The sequence below is a fragment of the Talpa occidentalis genome, unplaced genomic scaffold (genome assembly GCF_014898055.3).
Source record: "Talpa occidentalis isolate TD23 unplaced genomic scaffold, MPIMG_talOcc4v2.1 talOcc4.4, whole genome shotgun sequence".
Lineage (NCBI taxonomy): Eukaryota > Metazoa > Chordata > Mammalia > Eulipotyphla > Talpidae > Talpa > Talpa occidentalis.
Genome location: NW_023604295.1, coordinates 52,541,205 through 52,559,070, shown reverse-complemented (window position 1 = coordinate 52,559,070; position 17,866 = coordinate 52,541,205). Strand labels below are relative to the sequence as shown.

General features: G+C 38.2%; 1 protein-coding gene across 2 annotated transcripts in view; it reads right to left on the bottom strand.

The window, feature by feature from the left end:
* Positions 1–578: 578 nt before the first annotated feature.
* BTLA (B and T lymphocyte associated) overlaps positions 579–17,866 on the bottom strand; it is a 32,095-nt gene continuing 14,807 nt past the window's right edge. Inside the window, exons 4-7 of one of the 2 annotated variants that reach the window (XM_037525557.2) lie at positions 11,347–11,382; positions 9,792–9,932; positions 8,230–8,276; positions 579–2,710 (exon numbers count right to left, since the gene is read on the bottom strand). In XM_037525557.2, the coding sequence (XP_037381454.1) occupies positions 2,435–2,710; positions 8,230–8,276; positions 9,792–9,932; positions 11,347–11,382 (500 nt within the window). In that variant the 3' untranslated portion in view covers positions 579–2,434. The remainder of the gene's footprint in view (positions 2,711–8,229; positions 8,277–9,791; positions 9,933–11,346; positions 11,383–17,866) is intronic. The other variant, XM_037525558.2, reaches the window with a different exon arrangement.

The window sequence follows — 17,866 nt, the reverse complement described above, 5'->3', positions numbered from 1 at the left end:
AGGACCGAAGTACACTGCTGAGGGGAGCAGCGGGCGGCAGGAGAGATCCGCGTGCCATGTGGGACCCTCCTCCGGTGGCCAGGGAGCAGCCGGGGATCGAACTGGCGCTGTGGACTGCGGGCAGCTTCGCAACCCAGCACTCAACCGCTGCGCCACCGGGGAGGCCCTGGGCTGTCCTTTTAACAAAGATTTAAAGCCTGGTTCTCCACTTCCTTGTTCACCTGAATCAGAATTTCTTAGTGCTGGGAGTTGGTGATATTTGGTTTAGTAAGGTCTTCAGTTGTTTTTATACACCATAAAGTTTGAAAATCACTTTCTATTTTACTTCCATGCAGTTTTTGACATAGAAGTAAATACCAAATTGATTCAAATTAAGTTTCAGCAACTTTACTTTCTTAACAGAAACAATTTGCAAATTTAAAATACATGGAAAATCAAAACATCATCTACATTTTTCTCATATGAATGAAATAAGCCATGTAAATAAGACTGAAAATGATTTATTTAGGATATATATGTGTATATATATGTATATATATATAATATGTATATATATATAACTGTTACACTTTTATTAAGAAGGAATAAAAACACAAATAATTTGCAATTTTGACAGCATGGTACAAATATAAATCACTTACAGAGGCAAAAGTCATCAACATTTACTTCAAGACTTGTTAAGAACATTCTAAATAATAGATAGAATGTTTTTTTAATTCAGGAAAATTATAAAGAAACAGTTCTGTTTTGTCTGCTTGTCTGATAGATAGCAAAATGTACCCTCCCAATCATACTTCCTATTTCTATTTAAGAATACCAACCACAGCCATCTATTCTAATATATCTTTTGCCCGTCAATTTGGCTTCTTGGAAAGACCCTATCTAGAATTGGTTACTTAAAATTCTAGATTAGATAAGAGTGACTCTGAAACAACACCCATAACTCTAACCCAGGGGATAAAAGGTCAATGTCACTGTTACATAGAAAAAGCCCCATCACAAAATCTGTTTTGTCTTTTGGGGAGAAAAGTTTTTATGGGATTTCATATTTTCGTTGCCACAATTTCACACATTATTTTTACATTGAGATCCTTTATTAAACTGAAATGTAATGCCAATTTTGTCATTTTACCATTTCTGTAAGTCACCTACCTTTTACATTTGCTTCTCTATTCTAACACACACCCCACATTCATTAGCACAGCAGCTCACATATTTGTTCAAATGAATCCTGGTCTTTGTTATCCACTCTGCATGAGGCCTATTGCATTACATAATAGCAGCACCTGAAAGTCCTACTGCCCTCAAGCTATTGAATAAAGTTGTAGGCCATTTTTGAAGTAATTAGATTCAGGACATTGGAAACCATTTCTTCTTGCTATATACTTAAGTGGCTGCAATCTCAGTATTTTAAAACAAATCATCTTTAAACTATAATACTTCATTCTCATTTGCCTCATTCTTTGGTAAGAAGAACAGCAAGATACAGATGTGATGAAGGAAAGTATATTGGCCATACTGGTCAACAAGATACTCTTTTCTCCATTCCATGAATAGCACCTTAATTTGCTATTGCATTACTCATCAAGCAATTTGAGTTATCAATCTGCATTTGCCTGATCAGATAGCTACAATACCTCTTCTTACAGATTTTAATATTTATTCTGACATCCACAAGTATATTAATTTAGCAGCATTATGTCACATTCATATACATTAATTAGCCTATGTGCCCCAAACACCGAGTCTCCACTTGGCTTATAAATGTACCATATATTAATCACTCCTACCTGGATTTGTGTAGCCATCTAACAGGGCACATGAAAGCATTTGTTTTTCAGGTGTGGGGAACATCTACCCTACATACAGTTGCTGTAACTCATATCTCTACTGTTCCATTTATTCTTTCCACTCTTCTCATCAAGTCTACTGTTATTTTTTTCTTTACATTTAAGAGATTCAATATTTGATGAACAGAGAAATTGTTCTTATATGCAAGACCAATTGGAAATATATTGGAAATATACATATTATCATCACTGTATTTATAGTTAGTAAAATTACTACATTCTTTATTTTCAAGAGTGTGTAGTGAACTGATTCTGATAACACAAACCTCTCCTCCTTACATGTCAGGAAGAAAGAAAATAATGAGTTTTTATACTGGATAAAATGTAACTAAGTTTAAATGCTCTCTTATTCATGATATGGCTCAGTTTTGGAGAGAAGATTTTGTTGTTCAAATTCACAGTATAAGAGACTTTCAAAGACATTTCTGGGAGAAAGTTTAATCATCTGTCCTATGGAGTCTTAAGACCCACGCACCAACATGGAAATCTTGAAAGTGAAGCTTCTCAAGGCAAAGAATATCATTTGACATTTTGTTGGACTCAGACAATGGTGTAGTCATGCTGATTGGAGATCAGGACCAGAGTTAGATTCTCACACATATGGCTGCATATTCTGTAGGTGCTTCTTTCACATGTGTTTCCTGTCTTGGGTTCATTCCAATAACCGAATGGTTCAGGGAAGCATAAACAATGCCTTGTCTGTTTTCCTCCACAAATGTATTAGAATAAACCCCAGATACATCCTGAATCCTGGACCAGGGTTCATTATCATAAATCCCAATTTCTGATGGTAGTGCTTGGGAATTTTGCCTGGTGTCCACTTCAGTTTGTTCACCACTAAAGCTCTGGGGGACATTAACCTGTAAGGAAAGAAAAAAAAAAAACACCACCTAAAGATTGATAAACCATCAGCAAACTCTGAGAGTAGGCTAAATTAAATCCTCATATATTGAGAAAAATAATCTACTGTCCCCAAGTATTCTGCTGACACTATGTTTTTGGATTTCTACTTATTAAAGACCCACTGCTCTCCCAAATAATTATTTGTGCCTTATTATTAGTCACCGTTGAAGTCACAGAACACTTTTCAATTCCTCTACAAAATGAACAGCACAGCCCAAATTCATGAGAAAAACAAAAATGAAGCCATTATAATATAAACAATAGCATGAACACAACTTAGAATAGATGATTAAAGGTAAAGCAGAATAGATATACTGCAAAAGGACAGAAAGAATAAATATTATGAGCTATTCAAAAGACATGATTATGATTTGAAACCTGGAATTTAAAAATCACTGTCAATTTTGGGGCCAGGGGTGAAACTTAGAAAAAGTTCTAAGAGATTCTAGTTATTAATTCTATTACAAGGGAAAATTCTTACATTTCCAAACTGAGTCAAATATCTTCTGTGGAAAAAAAAAAGCTGAGAGTCTTTTAGTCTTAGAGTCAAAATATTTCTCAGAAGAAGTGAACTTATATAAAGTAAAAATAAAATGGGACCTGATGTTACACACTTTTCAGTAGTTAGCTATCCCTAGCTGTATAAGACACCCACTTGGTAAAAATGAAGATACTGGATTAATGCTAAAGGTTGTTATTTTAATTTTTTAAATTCAAATTTGCCATTTAATTATATTTTTGAAATTCAGTCTAATTTCTTTAAGGTATCAGATATACAGTTTTTGATGGTCTACCTGCCAATAGCTCCTCATTGTGAAATAAGGGGGGCATCTCCTACACCTCCTTGGCAGAGTTCTACACACAAGCACACCTGGTACTATTTTGAGAGGGTTAAGTATTAACTGCTGAATACACAGTCTCCTCTGATAAGGTTGCTACCCAGGAAACAGTAGGAAAGTTGGGGTTGCCCTCATCTTCCTTATCTCTGGACTAAGATGGAAAGTACCACAACTTCCACTCACAGGGACCAGGTTAAAGACTCTTGTCTCAAGGATTATGGGTGTCTTGGTGGTGGGTGTGAAGTGGAAATACCTGAAGGGAATGATCCTACACCTCTAAATCTTATACAACGTTGTAAACCAGTTACCTCAATAACAAATTAAAAATTAATAAAAATATTTAATCTTAAAGATTTAATATGATTATTTTCTGAAATGTTTGGCAACTTAGATATGGAAAAACTGAATTCTTGTGATAAACATGAAAAACTAAAAAAAATTCCCAAATAATTAGACACACAGGAAAAAATAACAAATATAAATCACTTACAGAGTCATGTGACCTAGTCAAGAGTTATAAATCCTTCAATAGCAACAAGGTCCCTGTTGCATTTTTCAACCTGTTTAAGTCTGTCAATTCAGTAACCTGGTTCCCTTCCCCAAATATGACTCATCCCCTTGGAAATTTTTGTTTAAATGAAGAGGGAGCCAAACACATGGTGCTTAGCAGCTGCACCTCACTAAAAAGAGTGGGCACTTCAGAGCACCTGCTGTGGTAAGGAGAAATTACAAGCACTCAGCAGCTTCTTACTCTACATTTGTATGGCACTTCACAGTTTATAAAGCACTTTTGAAAAAAAGTAAAAAGGATTACAATTAAATGTTCTTAGTATAAAGTAATTTATACCCTCAGTGAAACATTCTAGAATCAGATGAGAACTCTGGTTTTTATATTTACCTGCTATGTTTTCACCCATTCCTTTCTCCACTTTGGGTTTCTACTCGACTGGTTCCCATACAAATTCCTTCTTCTTTTTTTTTTTTTAAAGATTTATTTATTTATGTGTAGAAGAACTGGGATACAGGCCAGAGGTGCCAGGGGTGAGAGGATTCACTAGAGACAGAGCGGGGAACAGAACAGGCAGACTCACTTGTCAAAGACCAGCTTACGGCAAAATGTCGGGTCAGGTGTCCCTGAAAGGATGAGTCAGCCTAGGCGAAACTTTAAGGGCTGAAGGGAAGAGGAGGTGAGGCAGATACAAGCACTCTTATTTTGGTGAAAGCATCTCCTGCTGAAGGTCTCAGCGGGTCTTTATTTATACGTTAAGGCAAGCGATGGGATTACATCATCATATGCATAGAAGCAAAACAAAAACAATCAGTACATTCTTTTCCCATGGACATTTTGATGCCTACATGTTTTTGAGAAAAGAAACGACCTTAAAAGTTAATAGATAATTAAAACTTAGACTCATTATTTCAGCCTAAACAACTACCTAGGTCAGCTAACAGTCCTTGGTACATCCCTATTGCAAAGGCTACAATATCAGGAGACTCCTCTATCTATATGGCCTGCAGCTAGAGACCAGTTGCTTCCCTGTAATCAGTTATTAGAACTTTTTTCTTCTGCCTAGAAACTCCTAGCATAATCAACTTCATGATTCATTACAAGGCTTCTCTACGGAACTTCCATCTGAGGAATATTATTATGACCAGCTCTGGGTTGCTTATCAGACATGCCCTTGCACAGTAATTATTTCCCATTGTCAAGTGGGCCAAATTATTCAGTGTTTAATTTTTAAGCAAGTGTAGGGTAAGGAAAAAATGTCAGGCTTTTCTGCCCTCCCGCCATCAGGATAGATGATGGATCCTTGTGGTCCTGAATGCATGCCTGATGGCGGGCACCTGGAATAGGGTGTGGGCATAGGTAGATGAGATCCACCTGGGATAAGAGTGTGCTTTTAAGGGCGGCGTCACGGGGATGCCAGCAGAAGCCAAGAATGAACAGAAGCCAAAAGAGAAGCCAAGAGAGAAGCAAGAGAAGCAGAAGCTGAGAGAAGGCCGGAAAGCCCAGAGTGAAGACCTGCTGGGGGCTGGAAGGCCTGCCAGCCTCCCGACCCCCCAGCACCTCTGCCTGCCATATGCCTGGTAAACCCCAATAAAAGACCTGCAAAAACCACTGAGGACTCTGACTCCTCCTTTACCCAGTCTGCTGGTTCAGAAAACCTGCTCAGTGGTCTTCCTGCCCTTACAGCAAGTAATTTTCCATGCCACGTACTTACAATATTCATATACTTATAATTTTTTGCCCAATGTATTTATGGAGAAGTTCTTTCTTATTATGACCAAGAACAAAAAACAAAGGAATGTTTAATCTTCAGCCCCACGGTGTGAGGCTCTTTAAAAGTCTTCGGCTCCACGGTGTGCGGCCCTTTTTCTTCAGCCCCATGATTTGAGGCTCTTTGAGCTTCAGCCCCACCGTGTGAGGCCCTTTTCTTAGCTGCTTGCCAGTGTCTTACCTGGCTGGGGCAGCAAGGCCCCCTGCAGCACTCACTGAAACACACCGCTGAAGGGAGCAGTGGGCGAGACAGAGGAGGTCTGCTGCACTATGTGGGTAGTTCCCTGGCTGGCTGGGGGATCGAACTCATGCCACAGAGGCTGTGGACCGCTTCACAGTGCTGCGCTCAACCCTTGAGCCATCAGGGAGGCACCACAAATTCCTTCTTAAGAAATATTATTCTCAAACACATGCAATTTGCAGCAACATGGATGGCGCTGGAAGGGATCATGCTCAGCGAAATAAGCCAGAAAGAAAAAGAAAAATACCGGATGGTCTCACTCATAGCAGGAATCTAGAAAACTTAAATATGGGACCAGGTAAATGAATAACTATAAGAAAGTGAAAATCAAAATCAACAAACAACTATGAACCAGAGACACTCTATGGGGGGTGGGGGGCAGGGAGGGGAGGGATTGGGGTCAAAATAAGGGGGTTGCAATTGTATGGGGAATATAAAAATGAAATTTATTTTAAAAAAAGAAATATTAATCTCTTGTCTCAAGGATTATGGGTGTCTTGGTGGTGGGTGTGAAGTGGAAATACCTGAAGGGAATGATCCTACACCTCTAAATCTTATACAACGTTGTAAACCAGTTACCTCAATAAAAAATTAAAAATAAATAAAAATATTTAATCTTAAAGATTTAATATGATTTTTTTCTGAAATATTTGGCAACTTAGATATGGAAAAACTGAATTCTTGTGATAAACATGAAAAATTAAAAAAAAATTCCCAAATAATTAGACACACAGGAAAATATAACTCTGAATTCAATTTCAATTCATGAATGAGTCTTCTAGCTTATACAGGATGAAATATGATTATGTTTGAATAACCTTTACTTACCCAGCAAATTATTTTTTAATAATTTACATAACAGAATAAAGGGAGAAAGGGGATAATACTTAAGAAAATTTCCCTGTTTGAGGAAAATAAGACCTCAGCACCCAACACAATCACACCTTTTGATGCTTACTAAAAGTTGAATACATTTGACTACATGTAAAATAGACAACTGGCAAGGAGGGCTGAGTCCCAGTTAACATTATATGTAGAATTATTGACTACATCTGCCTCTGATAGCTCTGGAACTTTCTAGAAGTTATTACATTGTTATCTCTACTCTTTCTTACTGAAACACACCTGTGCATGCACAAATGTGCACATACCTGTGCACACACACACACATCCCTCATTTATGACTATTTGCTTTTAACCAAGAGTTTCAAAAATTTTTTCACCACTCTCTTGCCTTATCTTTCATTCTGTTTTTGAGTTCCAATATTTATACAACATTGAATCCAAAATAAATTTCAAAGGTTATATTCCAAGACTTGAAGGAAGACTTGGCACTGCTTCTACGGCGCTCTTTCCTTTGTTTGGGAGGTCTCTTCCTTGATGAACCCACACACATTACCAAGACTTTTGCAAAGTAACTAGACCTGTAATCAGCCCTATTTTTTTAAATACTGAGATTTGTGAAGGAATGTAGTAATTTTATGAGGTTACTTGTGTGTACATTCCTTTGCTAACTCCTAACTTTCTCCCAGATTGATTTTAAGGTGTTTTTTTTTTTTTTTTTTTTTTTTTAAGAATAAATGAATAGTCTGACATCACATAACAAGTCAAGGGCAGGTTACATGGTTCAGTCTCTAACTTTTTTGCTTAGGATCTACACTTGGCAGCCACACCCTTCCAGAGGACCACTCTCTGGAAGAGACATTACTCTTGAAGAGTCTTATCTGCAAATGGACGTGAATATAAAGTTAATACATTTTTAAAATGTCAACACATATCTCATTCAGAACAGTGCTGGCAAATGGCATTATAAAGAGTCAGTAAGCAGGCTCTGGTGAATTCTCTCACCCTCCCGCGCTCTGACTGTACCCAGTGCTTGTATAAATAAATAAATAAAAATAAATCTTTAAAAAAAAAAGAAAAGAAAACACACACATACAAGTATCGAGAAGATGTGGAAGGAAGGGAAAGGGAAAGAAAGCTTGTGTACTGTATGTGAGAATAAAGTGATACAACCATTATGAAAAAAAAAAAAAAAAAAAGAGTCAGTAAGCAAAAATATAAATACAAACATGGCATAACATATTGCATTTGTTTTAACAAATACAGCCAACATACCAAGTTAATTTCCCTTCCTGCTGTATCAGAAGACTTCTTTTGTTCCCCTAAAATTCAAAATGACAAATAAGAAATCAAATGAAGTAAAGAACAATATATCTCCTCCCCCATTCTGTATGGTGGGCTAAAGGTAAGAATATGGGTTCAGGAATAAGACTGTGAAGTTGATATTCCATCCCTAGAGCAGAGGCGGGATGCTTTCCCACCCATGTGCACCCATACTCTTGCACTTCAGGGACAGTTACTAGCTTGGACTTTTTATTTCCTGTGACTAGCCCGATACACATATCTCAGTGTGTGAGATTTCATGCTGCTTATTTTGTTCACTGTTTCTTTCCTTCACACATTAAGCAGCCATAGCGTATTCAAGAGGGAGGCCTGGGGTCTAATACATCGCTTTAAGAAAGGTTGGAAATTGTTATTCTGGGGACATTTTCTTCTTGATACCAGACACTTTTTGTGTCCTATCACCTACATAATTAGCATATTATGGTTTACTTCAGGTGTGGTAAATGAAAAGACTTATCCCTGCCTCTTTCTCTGAAATTCTCCAGGAAATTTCAGCAACCCCAGGAAAGCAGTGAAACTTGGAGAGGGGCCATGGGGAGGGCCAGTGGTTGCAAATGCAGACTTGGGGTGACGGAGGAGTCTCACAGAATTCTGAGTAATTTCTGGGTTCCAGAAGTCCTCACCACAAAAAGCAAGATGCACTTTTCTTTAGACAAAGCTTTCTGTTATGACAGAAACAATGGTTGCTCTGTCTAGCTTAGTATTTATAGCTACAATGTGGCTGCAGTTATGGGAAAAGAAGTGGAAGGAGATGACCACAGGGAAAAAGGAAAAGAGAAAGTGCGTGGTTCAGGCCAGATCAGATTCAGATGAGAATTCTCCACCTGCCTCTCTTTCATCATGTTGACACCTGCTGTTGAATGAATTCTTACAAAAGCTGAAAAAAATTGTTTTCAAAATACCACATACTTCCCATCATAGCAAAACCCACATATTTCAAATGAATTACTGATTAGAGAGGGTTTAGTCTAAGAATGTGTCTGTGATAGGAATAGCAAGTACAGACACAGGGATTTCCTCTGGGAATACTGGATCTTCAAGGGTGTGTGTGACTGGCATGAGGTGGTGTGGCTGTAACAAAGGAAGATGAGACCAACTAACTCAAATCAGATACGCTGACCCGCAATTATTTCAACCTCCCTCTCAACACCCTTAAAGTTTAGAAGAACTACTTTTCACACAAACCTAAGACTGACACAAATAGAACAGAAAGTCCCAGCAATGTACCCTGTTTACCACAACCTTCCCACTTACTGCGCTGTGGTGAGCATGCCTCATGATGACTACAGGAGACATGAATTCATCCTTTTGGCTTTTTGGTGGAAGGATGAGTTGTCCCCCCAGAAATCATTATTCATGGTTTATCACAGAATGTTGGGAAATAAGAGAAAAATGCACACCCTCATAAAATGCACACCCAGCTAAAAATGCACACCCTCATAATTAAACATGGAATATGTGACACACAGCAGCAGAGGAAAGATGGAACCCACCTTTGTGCCTCCTTAGGCGGTAGAATAGATAAATACAGGTTATGAGCACGAGCAGTCCCCCCAAAGCAACCAAACTATGAAGGATCCAGCGTGTGCCCATCTTCTCTTTCTTGAAGAGTGTTCCTGAGTCACTTGTTATATCTGAAATTTGAGATGTTGAAGACAGGATCTGATAATCAGATAAGCACATGCTGTGCATGCCAGAACTTGAACAGAGGAGATTTCTGGCTAAAGCTTCCATTTCTATTCCAGAAGACTTTCCCTAAGAATTCCAGGCCTCGGTGCTCTCCCCCACCTCTTGCTTTGCTGCTAAGCATATATAAGTGGCTCTGGGTTATAATTTATCTTTTGCAAAAGTTCTTTGTTCTGCTAGGGTTAACCCCCTGTAAAATAATATCCTTAACAGCTCACAGAAAGCACTTCACCAAGTCCTTTCATTGACATAATCATATTTAACTCTCACATTAACCACTTAAGTAAGGAAATTACTGATTTTGTTCAGTCCCATGCCTTGAGAAGAGTAGTATTATTTATGGACTTGCTCAACATCAGACAAACTAGTGAGCGCAGTCAAAACTCAAACGAACTGTTTCTGAGGCTAAATTCACGCTCCTTCAACATAGTGCCTTCTCATTCCATTTCTCCAAACACCAAATACTTCTGGTATCTCCAAATATGCTTTGCTGGTCACACAGCTGGTGCTCATTACTATTGATCAGTGTCAATGTGCTTTAAGACCCCGTTTGTCCTTGGGAAGTGGCTACCTTCTAGCTGGCCTTAGAATATTTTAATAGATCACAAATAACATTTTTTAAAACATGAAACATAAAAGAACAGGAAATATCACAAGGCATCATTCACTAGAGCAGTGGTTCTCAATAGACATTTTTACCTCCCAGAGGACATTATGAAAATGTCTATAAACATCTCTGCTGTCATAAGAGAGGAGTGTGGCCCCTAGTCAGTAGAGGTCAGGGATGTTGCTAAATAGCCTTCAGCATGCAGAGGAATCTCCACCCTGTCCATTCCAACAAAGAATTATCTGGCCTACTATGTCAACAGAGAAACCCCATCAGGCGGTAACTACGGCTTTGTAAAACTTTTAGTTCAGTTTGCATATATGTATGTGCATTGAGTTATGATGTAAGCGATTTTTTTTTTTATTTTAGATTGCTGCTAACACAATGTGAAAAATACAGGAGTAAGATGTTCTATTCTGATGCATGTGATTTGTTTCTTCATACGCTTGCTTTTGTAGTGAAGATGGTGAGGACTTCTGGAGCAGGGCCTAACGTGGTTTGGCAACACAGAGTGGGAGTAAATGCTGTATTGTTCATGCTGTAGTTGCTGTTTAGGTTCTGTGGGCAGCTGATTCATTATCATGAGAGGCAGAAGCAGATGTCTGGGTGCAGGTCATGGGGAGAAATAGTGATTAAGTTTCTACAACAGCTAAGATTGCCTAACAAACAAATCCACCCAATTAAGAAGATCCAACACTAATTATCCACCAAATAATCTAGTTTCCATAATTTTATTTGACTCGTTTGATACTTACTTCCTAGACAACGTTCTGAACAATTTTCAGTTTTTTCTGAAAGGGAAAAGCAAGATAAAGAATTAAAATTGGTTGTGAAAACATACATATGCTCATGTATATCCTAGACCAGACTTAGTTTCTGCGAGGACGCCTGCATCTGCCCACTCACTGAGAATCCAACAATGCAAGTCACAGGCAGTCTGCATGATTTGTAGAGATTTACCTTGATCAAGAGCACAGTAAATCCCTGGGTTTATTTTAAGGCTCAAAGAATGACTACAGAGATGTAACACAGCCTTCATCCATTTGCTCCGATTCTCTCTTCCCCATTCTGTCAGTGTGCGACAGCACTGGCCCCTGGAATAACAGGATGCACAGGTGCTCCAACTGGGGAGAGTCACAAGGATGCTTTGGATGACGTGCTGGGTACTCATTCAAAATACAGAGTTTGGTTCACTTCCTGCCCATGCATACCATCGCACTCCCCTTTCCTGCTTAGATAATAACCACCTGCTTTTAAGAAGCTCCTAATAAGGCACTGAATAAGGGCATGTAGAAGAGGATGAAGATGTGGGCCAATTTATATTCTAGTGACTATTCTGTAGTTCAGTCAACTTTCCTTCTGGGACTTTATTTTGCAAAGTACTTTTCTTTATTCTAGGAGAATATTGCTTTCCCAACAGTGTCCAAAACCCCACCCTGTCACAACCCTCAACCAATTTTTAATTTACCATAAAAAGCAAAGGGGTATCAAATACCAAAAGAAGAAAATTCCTGACATACTTAAAAAAGAGCTTTTTAAGGGGAGAAAATAAAATATTTATCACACCCTCAAAATTTATGAAAAGCACAGTTCTCAAACATAATTTCAGGGTATGCATTTTTTCTCAAAGCTCACTCAGCCCTAGGAACAGAAAGAAAAGGAAATTTCATTTGACCCTTTTCTTGTTATGTTTGTTTTCATCTTGTCATGAAAAGAAAATCCACACCCAATTTGAAGTCAATTCTCGAATAATTCATTTGACTTTTTGGAAAGGAAGTAGAGATAATCCAGAAAAATATGAAATATTTCTTGCTTTGCAGGACATCATAAACATTCATGGGATAAAACAGATTTCCAGACATTATTGCGGTACAAATAATTATGATAAATGAGAGGCATAGATATAAAATGTCATAAAATTGCTAGTAAAGAGAAATCACTTCCTCTAGGGTGAACATGGATAGCTTCATTAAGAACCAAGGAAATGAGCTTGATAGGATAGGTAGAATTGTCAGAGATGGAGGCAGATGAACGCTGAAGGCAGCATAAAGCCCTGGCAATGGCAAGTCGGGCTGCTAGGAGACAGTTGAGATATTTTGTGTGGAATCCAGAAGCAATCCAGCAAATCAGGTGGGGAGGGTCTGTGGAAGACCTTAAATGTTGCGCAACAAACCTGAGCCCCATAACATGAGCCCTGGGGATGCTGTGCCAGAGACTCAACAAGTAAGAGTGACATTATGAAAGAAGTTTATTGGGTAAATTAATTGCATTTGGAATATTTGGAGCTGAAATGGACCAAAAATTGGGAAACACTAGTCCATACAATTAATTGGAGTCCTTTTAAGAAGGAGGACAATGAAGGTCTAAGATGTTCATAGAAGTTATAAGAAGGAAGAAATCCCAGAGTAGAAGGTTGTTTGCAGACAAAGAAAGAAGGCTAATGTCCTGGGGGACTTCTGGTGGGGATGAGGAGCATGAGCTAACAAATCGGAAGAAAAAGCTGGTAAGAGAATAGGAGTGAGGACAATAGCACTGTTCCAAGAGAAACTTCATGGCCATTCATATCTCCTACTTAGTTAGCTCTTAGACTCTCCCTTTTACTACTTCATTCTTTACAATCTTCATTACAGTCATCCTTACAATAATAAGCACAAATCTTCAGGGTACAGGGTTTAAGAAGAGCACTCCACTCCCTTGAAGTTAGGGTCCCTCCTCCTCAAGAGAGACAGGTTTTTGATGCTAATTTCAGTCCCTACTTCATCCTTTACACAGACACCTTTGTGTATTTCACAAACTGTACCATTCTATAGTGGTCATAGAATAACCCAAATATGGAATAGCGGGGAGACCATAATATTCCTGGGATACTTCTATGTCCTAAGTACTTATTAGCTTCTCTCTGATCCTACCTAAATTCCTCCCTTTTGAACAGATACGGATTAGTTCCTATGAAGAAAGACTAAGTTACACAAGAAAAATTCTTTTCCTAGGAGAACTCAATAACACTACCTTTAACTTTCTTATACATATATTGATATATACTATTCAATGGTACTATTAAATAGTACTAAATTATGTTGTATTTAATAGTATAATATCCTGAAAACAATGTTTTTGCAAGTTATGATTATTCTTATCACTTATTTTGCCAACAATAAAAATCATAGTTCTTTACAAAATCAACTTTTTATCTCATTATGTGAATTAATATCACAGTACTCCCCAGGAAGTGTTCACTGCATAATATCTTCAACATAGGCTTCTCCAGGTTGTTAAGAGCAATCTTTTCACTTTTCATAAATTATGTTATTTCACACATTTACAAATAAATATTTATTGGGCATCTGTGACACTGTGCAACCTATTTACAGAGAACCAAAGATATTTAAGACACAACTTCCATTCTAAAGCCAGAACAAGGATGGCCCCAAGCAATTAGCATCAACTTTGATCTCAAATTTGCAAAAGTGGTTGCTCAGTCTTTTGTAAATCCCTTCTACACTTTTATGCTTCATAGTACAGGTTGGCAGCAAGCACTAGAGTGCTGTGCATTTCTGCAGTGGTCTACCTTAAGGGATGCTGAAGTTACTTAACTGATTTTTAATGGATTTAAATGGATTCCTTCACTTTAAGGGAGTTTAAAAACTAATTCCAAAATATACTTATACAATAATTTTTAAAAACACACACCAAAAATATGCATTCATTTACATGAATGATGGCCATGGAAGAAGTAACTGTATGAGGCTACAGAAAGATTTCAGACATGCTAACACTGGGCCTAACCTCTTTCCAACTTCTCCATTATATACAGTCAGATTATGGATCACAAATGAGATTCATTTCCTTTCTTCACTGTAGAGAGGAACATCCAAAAATTAACCAGAGGGACACTACACTGAGAAAGTCCTGTGACTCAAGGTGAAACTGCCATACATTTTGGATATCAGGGACCAGGAAAATCACACTTCATGGAGATGGGTGGAGAGAGATGTCTTGGGGCTGCAATCTGAGGCAGGAGACATGGATAGCAGGTCTGCCAGCTGGGACAGGGGAAGTAAGGGGATGAAAGAAAAATGGAGGCACACACTGGAGAACCCCATATAGAGGAGCCAGGGCTTGCACACAGGTCAGGACCTGGTAAGGTAAAGAATAAAACTTTTAATACATAGAAGGAAATATAGGTGAAACACTACATGATATGCACATCAAAGACATATTTACAGACACATCACCCAAAGCAGTGATAGTGAAGGCAAAGATAAACAGCTGGGACTACATCAAATTAAGAGCTTCTGCACAGCAAAAGAGACAATAACAAAAACAAAGAGAAACCCCACCGACTGGGAGAACATTTTTGCACACAACAGTAATGATAAAGGACTGATCACAAAAATCTACAAAGAGCTGATGAGACTCAACAAAAACAAAGAAAATAATCCAGTCAAAAAATGGGCAGAAGAGCTAAAAAGAAACTTCTCTGAAGAGGAAATGCAAATGGCCAACAGGCATATGAAAAAATGTTCAACATCACTTGTAATCAGGGAAATGCAAATCAAAACTACCATGAGATACCATCTTACACCAGTGAGAATGGCACATATTAAAAAAACTAGCAACAACAAATGTTGGCGAGGGTGTGGAGAAAAAGGAACTCTCCTGCACTGTTGGTGGGAGTGCAAACTGGTCCAACCACTATGGAGAGCTGTGTGGAGATTTCTGGACCTACTAAACATAGAGCTTCCATAGGATCCAGCAATTCCACTCCTAGGTATTTACCCAAAGGACACAGAAACATCAATTCCAAAGAACACCTGCACCCCTATGTTTATAGCAGCACTATTTACAACAGCTAAGCTTTGGAAACAACCCAAATGCCCAAAAATAGATGACTGGATCAAGAAGATGTGGTACATATACACCATGGAATATTACTCAGCATTCAAAAAAGATAAACACATGCAATTTGCAGCAACATGGATGGAGCTGGAAGGGATCATGCTCAGCGAAATAAGCCCGAAAGAAAAAGAAAAATACCGGATGGTCTCACTCATAGCAGGAATCTAGAAAACTTAAATAAGGGACCAGGAAAATGAATAACTAAGAAAGTGAAAATCAAAATCAACAAAAAACTATGAACCAGACACTCTGGGTGGGGGGGGGGTGAGGAGGGGAGTATTGGGGTCAAAATAAAGGGGTCGCAATTGTATGGGGAATATAAAAATTAAAAAAAAATTATATAAAAAAAGAATAAAACTTTTACATGCTAGTTTTTTTATTCTTTACCTTTATATGTATATATACACATATATAACTTTTTTATTCTTTACCTTATGAGGGTCCTGACCTGTGTGCAAGCCCCAGCTCCTCCATATGAGGTTGTCCAGTGTGTGCCTCCATTTTGCTTTCATCCCCTTACTTCCCCTGTCCCAGCTGGCAGACCTGCTATCCATGTCTCCTGCCTCAGATTGCAGCCCTAAGACATTTCTCTCCACCCATCTCCATGAAGTATAACTTTCCTGGTCCCTGATGTTCAAGAGGGAGGGAAGAAGGGGCACAGGGGACTGTGGTGATGGTGCATGGGTGTACTGGTGAAGGAAATTCTGTGGGGACTATACCTGAGGGCGGGGTGGGGAAGCAAACATTGTTGAAAAATGAACAATGATGTAAAAAATATATAAATAAATAGAAAATTAAAAAACAAAACAAAACAAAGGTCTTCTAGACTATCCTCCTTTATCCTTATGTCTCAAAACTAAAGTGACTTCTTGAAGCACTCTGACAGTGCATAGACTACTGTATCTCAGATCTGGAATCCCAGAAAGGAACGACATCAATGGTACCATAAACACAAGTCAGCCCATATCACTACCACATTTGCAACAGTGCTGAACCACTCCAGGCCCCTGTCCCACCCTGCTAAGTCAACAAATGCAAAAACTGTTCTCAGTACTAATGGAATATAGCAAAGGCCAAATAAAATAAAATGAAATAAGACCACAATGCCACCTACAGGAAAAGTGTTGAATTCTGTAAGCTGCTGCTACAGATAATTTTTTTAAATAGGTAAAGATAAGGCAGCAAAATAGGCAGGGAAAGAAAAAGACATAAAACATGCTATCTGTGACTTAAAGGAACTATGGCATCACAAGAAGAGAACAACTCTCCATAATCCAAGCACAAAGACATGAAAGATTATATTTCCTTATCAGAGAGTTCAAAATTGCTATAATAAGGAAAATCGAAGAGAAGAAAATGACAAAATGCAAGTCAAATTGTTACAGGGAAACTCAGAAAATCTAATCAAAGAGATACAATTTGGAAAAACAAACTAATGTGCTCAGAAATAAAATTAGCAAATGGAAGTCAGAAATGAAAAATTTAAATAAGAAAATAACAGAGCTGCGGCATTACACTGAGCTACATAGAGACAGCACCAGGGCAAGTGAGAGCCAGACAGGCACTGGGTGACTCTGTACTTCACTGAAGGAAAATATTTAAAAATGGGCAAAGGAGATCTTAAGAAACTGAAAGATGAAATGTCACCATATGTATTTTTTCTGTGCCAAACTTCCCAGGAAATGCACAAGAATACCAGGTGCTTCATCAACTTCTCAGAGTTTTCTAAGAAGTTCTCAAAGAGGAGGAAGATGGTACCTGCTAAAGAGAAAGGAAAATTTGAAGACATGTCAAAGGCAGACAAAGCCTGTTACAAAAGAGAAATGAAAACCTATATCCCCCCTAAAAGCAGACATTGAGAGCAACACAATAAAAGTCAGAGTCTTAAACCCCCAATTATACCAATGGACAGATCAACCACACAGAAAATCAACAAGGAAACAAGAAACTTATATAGAAATTAGATAAAATGGGTTTGATAGACATTTATAGAGCACCCTACCCCGCAAAAAAGCTATGTGCACATTCTTCTCAAGTGCACATAAAACATTCTCAAGGGTAGACCACATGTTGGCACACAAAAGAAGTGTCAATAAATTTCTGAAGACTAAAATCATATCAAGTATCTTCTCTGATTACAATAGTGCAGAACTAGATTTCAACCACAAAAAGAAAGCGGGGGAAAAAACCTTAGGTGTGGAAACAAAACAACATTCTACAGAATGAATTGGAGTAATGAGGCAATCAAAGGGGAAATTAAAAAATACCTGGAGACAAATGAAAATGAAAACTGAAATAGCAGACCATACACTACTGTAAAAGCTGCACTGAGAGGAAAGTATACAGCAATACAGACTATATAAAAAATAAGAAAGA